The sequence below is a fragment of the Ceratina calcarata genome, unplaced genomic scaffold (assembly GCF_001652005.2).
Source record: "Ceratina calcarata isolate Rehan_Ccalc_2016 unplaced genomic scaffold, ASM165200v1 scaffold368.2, whole genome shotgun sequence".
Taxonomy (NCBI): Eukaryota; Metazoa; Arthropoda; class Insecta; order Hymenoptera; family Apidae; genus Ceratina; species Ceratina calcarata.
Window position 1 is genome coordinate 149,829 of NW_017159898.1, and position 8,115 is coordinate 157,943.

The window sequence follows — 8,115 nt, forward strand, 5'->3', positions numbered from 1 at the left end:
AGCTACAAATTGAAGATCTAAAAATCTGAACTATGCCGGACATGAATAGAAAACACGTTTTAATTAAGTAATTATCGTTCACAAGATTTCTGCCCTAATCATAAAAATATTTTATCTTACGTGAAGATACAATTTTTTATTATAAAGTACAATTTTCGTTTTATTGATTCTTATATCTGATATAGAACAACGTTAGAATATTCTTTGTAATGCAAATTCCTAAGGAATAATATGCCGTCTTGCTTAGATTTTATAAATGTATACATGAAAGTATTGACCACGTAGAGTATTAAATTAATCGCTTAGAGAGTTTAGTTTTCTATAAAGGATAAAATATAAGGGTGGAAGTTAGAAAGTAGTTGATATTTGTAAGCTTTCTCTATGCAACGATGTAATTTCAAGGAAAAAATTATATTCATTGTTTTAAGCAGATTAGGTCAATCAGGATAATGTTGTTTGGCTTAAGTTATCTCTTTATGATATAATAAGATATTTAAAGGGATTATATACAGTTGTTGAGCATCATTATAGTTTATCGATCTTGTAATTCTCCCTTGTGCATGTTATGTTATTGAAATACCAATATACATGTTATTGTACAATTATATATTTTAGCAGTATTTACAATTACCCAAAATATATTTTGCATTATGCTCTCTAGTTAAGTATATATTTAAGATGAAGAACGTAGATATTTATAGTACGTGAAATTAAATTTCCTACTGAAACGTTACAATGTTTAAGCTAAGTATATTTACAGGTACACATTGATATACTAATAATATATGGAAAAATATAATTTTGACACATTAATATATTGTTTGGAACGGGAGGAATAGTTACGTAGATAATAATATTTTGTATCGACTTATTATGTACTTATATTTTCTAGTTTAATATCATGAATGGTAGTTTATCAATGAAGTTTATTCTAATAAAATACGTACAGAGCCAACCATTTCGTTAAATAAAATATTGACTTTCACCGAACGTATATCACATGTACGCACGTAATAATTTATACTTATTTACAACTATTAATGCACTTTATATTGCACACTATAAGCAAACGAATGATCGTTTTATGCATGAGAAATTATTATCAGTTATATATTCATTGCAATATTTCCAAGTTTTCACTTCTAACAGGATTATAATTTTTATCTTTTTACATATATTATTAAACATATATATTTTGAAAATTCATCAAATATGTACGTACAAATTACATAGAAATGTTAATGCAGTTGTCATAATTTATGTTTACAATTTGTTTATCATTTTTTTTATGAAACTTAAACATGTCAGTTTATGAAGAGCTCACTTGTCTTTAAATACAAGAATCATTTAGTATAATGTGTCTTGCGAATAGCGTTAATCAAATTTGAATGGATATAAATCAGCGCGCTTTGATATATTAACTATTGCCTCATGCACGCACTGTGGCTTGTCGAAATTTATACGTCAAGTGTTTAATAACCCTTGCAGACTGCACACGACGGAGAAGTTTTCGCCGTAAAATGGTCTCCCGCCGAGAGGATCCTCGCTACCGGCGGAGCCGACAGGAAAGTGAAGCTCTGGAATATCTCGAAAGGTGATTAAGTGCAATAAACTCTACTATCGGAACGGCGGGCGTCAAAGATTTAAATAGTCCGTAACGTATGCGTCGCGGATAGCAATTAATCAAGACGAGCAAGCGCCTCTCTTAATGATTCCTGATTACGCAAGTATCGCGTGCAAACATCGAGGTCTCCTATTTAGTAGCCCCTACGTTTATTTAATTTCGTAACGACCCGCAATAGATCGTGCAAATTGCAACTCTCGTTTCTGCTGCGAGTCTCGCTTTATCGCCAATTCGTTAGACTTCGCGAGGGTTTACGATTAGATTAATATCAAGCAGCACGGATAACTCACGCAGCATTTATCTCCATGTAAATCTCCTCTAAGTTTAATGAAATTTTTGAAATACGAGTAATTAATTTAACGTGTCACGCTCGCGCGATCGAGTTATATTGTGTCCGCGTTGGCCTAATGTTTTCATCAGATACAAAATTTTCTCTTTAGCTAGACACATCGGTTTAACTAAGCGATGCGAGAGTTAGTTTAAAATCTCATTAGAGTTTATTATAATGGAGTAATTAAAACTTTGTTATCATCTTTTATTCATGAATACGTGCATGGGAGACTTCCTATTAACCGAAAAAAAAGCTCTAAGTTCTAACGAGCTATTACGCTCGGTAATACACCATGGAACATTAGAGCTGTTTGAAATTATATTTATAGTTATTAAGTTTGATTTTCCTGTTGCTGTCCCACCGTCGCGTATCTCATCAATCGTTTTATGCATTTTTGTTCTGCACGTATAATTGTAGGTCTAGAGCGCACACTTGACTACAGTGTTCAAAACGTAGTAGTAAGAGTAGGGAGATGTCACGTGAACAGGAATAGATGATAATGCGTCAGGTGAAGCGTGTCGCGACATACTCAAGCGGAAGGCTCTTTTCTGCGCAATGAATGAACCATGTTAACGAATCAACAGGTTACTTGGGACGCGTTAGCGTATAGACGAGCCATAGGGGTGGTGTCTATTAAAATCCTGTCCGCCGCTAGAAACGTTTTCCCTGCTGCAGCGGAACGATCACACGTGCTATAACGTGGTTGAATGTAATCTTCGTGCCACGTTGGAAATTGGATTATTGTTCGGGTTATATCCGCTTAACTCGCTTCTCTAAAGGCTCCTAGCACAGCCTCCCGCCTCCCCCCCTTTCTCTTATATACTCTATTTTACCCTTTACCGGTTCTTTTAATTTACTCGTGGTCGATTTTCTTTACTTCCTTTCAGTGTATTCAACGATACTCGTACATCATCTGTTGCTGACTAGCGTACAGAAAATTCTAATTTGATTAATAGTACCAGCAAGAGGAAAATAAATTAGTAATATGTGTTCCGGAAACGATTAAAATACCGGAGCAAATCTTTATAGAAGCTCCATATGCTTGATCCTTATCGAATGTTATGGATTTTATATTTAATTATCAATACAGAATCGACGAAATTTTCACTAACTTTAATTGACGTGAGGATGATTTTTATTAATGTATTGCGAACCTTATATGTTTCAGGTGCCTCGGAAAGCAAAGGTATTCTCGTTGGCAGTAATGCAGGAGTGATGTGCGTCGATTTTGATTCCACGGGGACGCTGATCCTTGGAGCATCGAACGACTACGCCAGCCGGGTGTGGACTGTCAACGACTTTCGACTAAAGGTAAGTGACGCATGTATTTCACTCTGTTAATGAATACATTATGCGGGAAGTGTTTAATGATGCTGAAAGTATCATTCGTTTTGATATAATTGATACGTTCTATTGTATAAATAATTCCAAGTCAGCACTGAAGATCATTACTTTACGACTTGTTCTGACTTCGAGTTAGGAACTGCGAGGAAGATAGTTAATAATGATTTAAGAATACTGCGTTTAAGTAGGTTTGTACAGTGCAATCATCACTTTTGTGCCTCTTTGGCAACGTCTTTCGTCGCGGTGCTCTCCCTCCGTAACCTTCCCCGTGAAGAGAATAACAGTGTCTCCTTTCGTCGATATTCTCTCATCTAAAGTTTGTCCTAGTTTTGTTCACCACCGAGTCTTCATATTGAGAACGAACTGAAAGTTTCGCGGTTATCTTCCTTGCCGTACCTACTCCTTTTTTCTCTTTGCGGCTCCTCCCACGAGATCTTGTTGAAAGGAAGAAAAGTTATCAGTCACAATGATCTCTTTCCCAGCGAAGTTTCTCGAGTCGCGATGAGACACGTCTTAGGATGTCTAATTATGTGTATGGTAATCATTTATTCTCGCTACGCTCCAATTTAGATTATATGTACGACAGCATCATGATTGATTCGACTCTGCTTCGATCCACAAGTCGAGATAATGAGTCGATGTCATGATTAATAGACAAAGCGTATAATAATGTTACATGACAAGAAGATACATGATAAATCCTGTTTGAAAGAATATCTTTCACTTTCAGAATTAATCTGGTCTTTGCTTTTACGTTTCGCTGTTTCGATGGCGTCGTCAAGAACGGCCGTGTAATATCGTGGAATAACTTCCGATGGCTGTCGCGAAGTTCTCAGACATTTCGAGACGGGCTAGCAGAAAAAGATTTACCGCGAAGTCTCATGTTTTATTGTTCGAGGTTTTTACTGCACTTTGATGTGTTCCCGCGCCTTCTATACTCGGCAAAGTGTGATATCGGGGACGTTAAATCGTAACGCGTCGCTGGGGGCGGACTGTTTATTGTATCCGACATTGTTGCCGGAACGACCGAATTTGCGCAAGTTTGTTTATTGACCGCATAAAAGCTTTTTATCTAGATACTAAAGGATCCTCTTCATATTTCCCGTAAGTTTAATATGAAACTCACGAAGCTTCTAATCAAACTTGGGAAAGTACATCTTTAAAATCGTTAAGAGCCTCTTTCCTAATGTATATTAAATATTATGAGACATACACTTCTTTTTAATATCACTACTCTTACATTTATGACTCGTGATCACGTTATGCGTCAATTAGAATATTTTATAGGAAATGATTGAATTTCATTTAACAGAGACATATTTAGTCAAATATTTTCTTTAAAGAAGTTCCATTTGCTGAACGATGAAGTTGCAAAGCAAAGAATCGAATTTGCCTGTTTTTAAACATAGTAATCACAGATCGTACTTAGTCATCAACAACGTGCGAACACGTAGCAAGCAGAAGCGTTTGCACCGAGTGGTAGATTGCACGATACCGTAACTTTGCAGACGTCCAGTTCCGTGGGGCGCACGATAGTCCGTTTCTAAGTTGCATTGTAAAGCTTCAAGTTGCTTGCCGCGCGGTAATATCGCCGTTTACAGTCCGACCGTTGTCAATGGAATACAATGTGTAATATATTTGTATGAAAGACGGTTGGTGTATTGTTCGGCGGTATCGTCGGACGTGTTAAATGTGATTATTCGTCGCCCGTGGATCGTGACTGTTATATACGGTTGTTTCATTCCCTCGGAGCTCTTCCTCCCGTTTCTCTTTAGTTTTTTCCTTTCGTTCCTCCGTCTTCTGCAACATTTTTTCGCGTCTCCGGTTCTCGAAGCAGGTCGCGCGTTGAGAATCCACTCAGCAACGCGGCGGCGGCGGTGGCAGTTTCATTCTGAGGATTGGCGGCCAATGGCGCGTAAACTTACGAGAAAACACGCGAACCGTGAGGGATTCGAGGCGTAGCCGGAGCTCTCTCGACTATTCACGATGAAAGGTGCGAGAACTGACCACCTGATGTTTATTCTCCGCCGCTGCCCGTTGACTTCGTCTCAACGAACCCTTCCCTGGCGTTATTCTCGGAACACAGGAACCCTTGATCAATTTCTTTACGTTATGGACCAGTTTCTTCTTGCAACTCCTCAGAGAAGTTGGCTATCAGCCGTGTCAACGCGTATATGTATACGTCCCTCCTACAGTAAATTATAGTTCCTTTTATTCCGTCTCTTCGCCCCGGCGTGGATATACTACTGAGAAATTCCTCACCGTGTAAGAAGTATAAAACAGTGAAGAAAATTGAAAGTATCCTTGGCCTTGGTCAGCCATAACAAATTTAGATAATTTCATGTATGATTACTTTCATATAGATTTATTTTAAAATGAGTCAGTCTCATGTGGAACGAGGTGTCACGTAGGAAGGTTTATTTACTGCGATTCGTGAACTTGGAAAGACCGGGCAATTATAGAATTTCAATATTTTCACAGGGGAAGAACGAATCGGCGCAGAATCGTTCGCGGATAGATTTTATTCGTGCGGGTATAATAGATGCGGTTGAATTCATGAATAAAGTTTTTCCCTTAATCATAGAGGAGGAGTACCTTCGTTCCTCTGGTTCTTTTGCCACTGGGGGAAAGGGAGAGGAAAAGGCAGAAAAAGGCTATCAGCCGAGTAGGTTGAGCCAGAGTTGAAAGTCATGGGTTATCATCCATTTCTCCTTTTTTTTTTTCTCAATTCTGTTTCGCAGTGACAGCTTGAATAGATTTTCTCCTTTTCTTTTCCGCCGTCTGATCTCGTTCTCGAAATTGTATATCTCGCGCTGGACCCTTGTTTGTCACACCCCTGGCAGAGAAACGATGCGTTAAACGAATATCGATGATATTGGAGGGTACCTGGCCAGAGCGATAATGGACTCAATTTCGCGGCAGTAGGACGCCAGTCGTTCGGATTTCTCACGTCCCGACACAGTATCGATTCCTTGCCGAGACTCTCACAATTTCCTGCTCGTTCGCCATTGTGAAGTCGTCATACCCTCCACCTTTTTTCTTTCAACTATGCTGCCGAGCATTTGCGTCTCTTTTCACGTTCTTTGTTCCCAATTGTAAATAACGTTTATGATCCCTCCGGTTTCTAATTGTAAGGAACAGGAAATCGATAACCTTATTCGATATCTATAATCGCTTCCGTAACTATTAAATAGATAAGTATACGGGCATAATGAAAATTATAAAAGTTGAACGTTTCGTACGTAATAAATAAATTAATTCTATTATCTTTGAGTTATATAGAAATTACCCGTTCATCGATCGGTAAAAATACCGTCTGGAAGGAGAGTAGTAATTAAAAATGTTCACGTCGTGATGGAGGGGGGAAAAGAATTAGCCGTTGCAGAGGTTCGGCTGAAGCTGAAACGTTAATTCAGGAAACACGAAGGTGCTCTCGGGCGTCATCCGGTAATTTCAGGGTAACACGGTGGGCAGTAGTAGTACCGCGTTGGTAGGTCCCCCCGTTCGTTCAAAGGCATTACTTTCAAGCCGAGGCCAGTAATTACCTCGCAAAATTACCGCATTTACATCTCTAATAGGAATAGGTGGATATAAGTAGGAATGTCAGATGCGCCAGCAGAAATATCACGGTGATGAGGAGGGAAAAAGGGTGGGGGAGGGATGAAACCGAATATTAATCTAAACACTGGCTTTGTCGTGTCCCTGCGTTGGAGGAAACGAACTATATCCATCCTGTTTTCCCATGCGTCTTTTTTTCTCGTCCTTCATCAACCGCGGCTATTAGTTTTATCGAATTAAACCCGGATTGCGCATAATGCCTATTAAGTCCTGGCGCTACGCGGGAAATTTACGGGCGCCCAGAGAAACGCTACACCTTTTATCGATTTATTTCCAGGTGATTACGAATTTCATGTAGAATTAATGTTTGCCGTATAGTGTATGTTGTTCATCTTACGATCTTATTTATGAGTGAACTGAAAAATGTTTAATGTTCGTTTCGTCGTTTCGACAATAATCTCTTTTACGTTAAAGGAATAAAATATTTCTGTTCAAGTATTATTTCAATTATGGAGCATTTATCTTTATACAAATCATATTTGGTATTAATCTTCAAATTAGGATCAGTAATTATGATATTATGAATTCAAGTCCAAGAGTCGTTTATGTCTTCGTGAGGTAGACACCTGGTGCGAGAAAATCCGAAACTTTCGTGGATTCTGTAACGGTGTAAATGTCCTGGCTCTCGGCCAGGGACACGCCTAACGAAATCAGCACGTTTGTAGTGAGCAACACGCGCGGGACAATGAACAACCTGTAGATATTTGGCCAGCTAACTATGTACGTCTCGGATGGTGGCAACGGAGTCAGTCCCTGGATTTACGGGACGGTGGTGTTAGGTTTCTATAAGAATCTTGGGGGAATCTAGCGGCGAAATACATACCGCTCTAAGAGCTCGCTTTTTCACCTGGGAAAGACGAATACGCGTGCAGCCCTGGTGTTAAGGTGTACTCTAACGTCCAAAAGTTTCGGGAAAATTCTCTTTAATGAGTTGTCGAGAAATGGCAGGGAATGTCTTTATTACAAAAATGGAATTTTAATAACACATCTTTCAGTTTTTTTAAACTGGCAGATTTGATTATGAAATGTTTCAAAGGAGGTTTAATTTTACTATTTTATGAGGAATCGAGATATAGTACGAAATATGTAGTACGCCTCAAATATATATCTAGAGAATCATCGTAGTTGTATTTTATGTTCGAACTTGTTTTATTAGACGCGGTCAAACTTTTGGCTGGTAATGTACATATATCTTTGT

General features: G+C 38.6%; 1 protein-coding gene across 2 annotated transcripts in view; it reads left to right on the forward strand.

Annotated features, from left to right (window-relative positions):
- The window catches only part of Atg16 (Autophagy-related 16), a 417,335-nt gene that overhangs the window by 5,252 nt on the left and 403,968 nt on the right, over positions 1 to 8,115 (forward strand). For both annotated transcript variants that reach the window (XM_026814118.1, XM_018025811.2), the window contains 2 exons: positions 1,489 to 1,594; positions 3,124 to 3,266. In XM_026814118.1, coding sequence (XP_026669919.1) covers positions 1,489 to 1,594; positions 3,124 to 3,266 — 249 coding nt within the window. The remainder of the gene's footprint in view (positions 1 to 1,488; positions 1,595 to 3,123; positions 3,267 to 8,115) is intronic.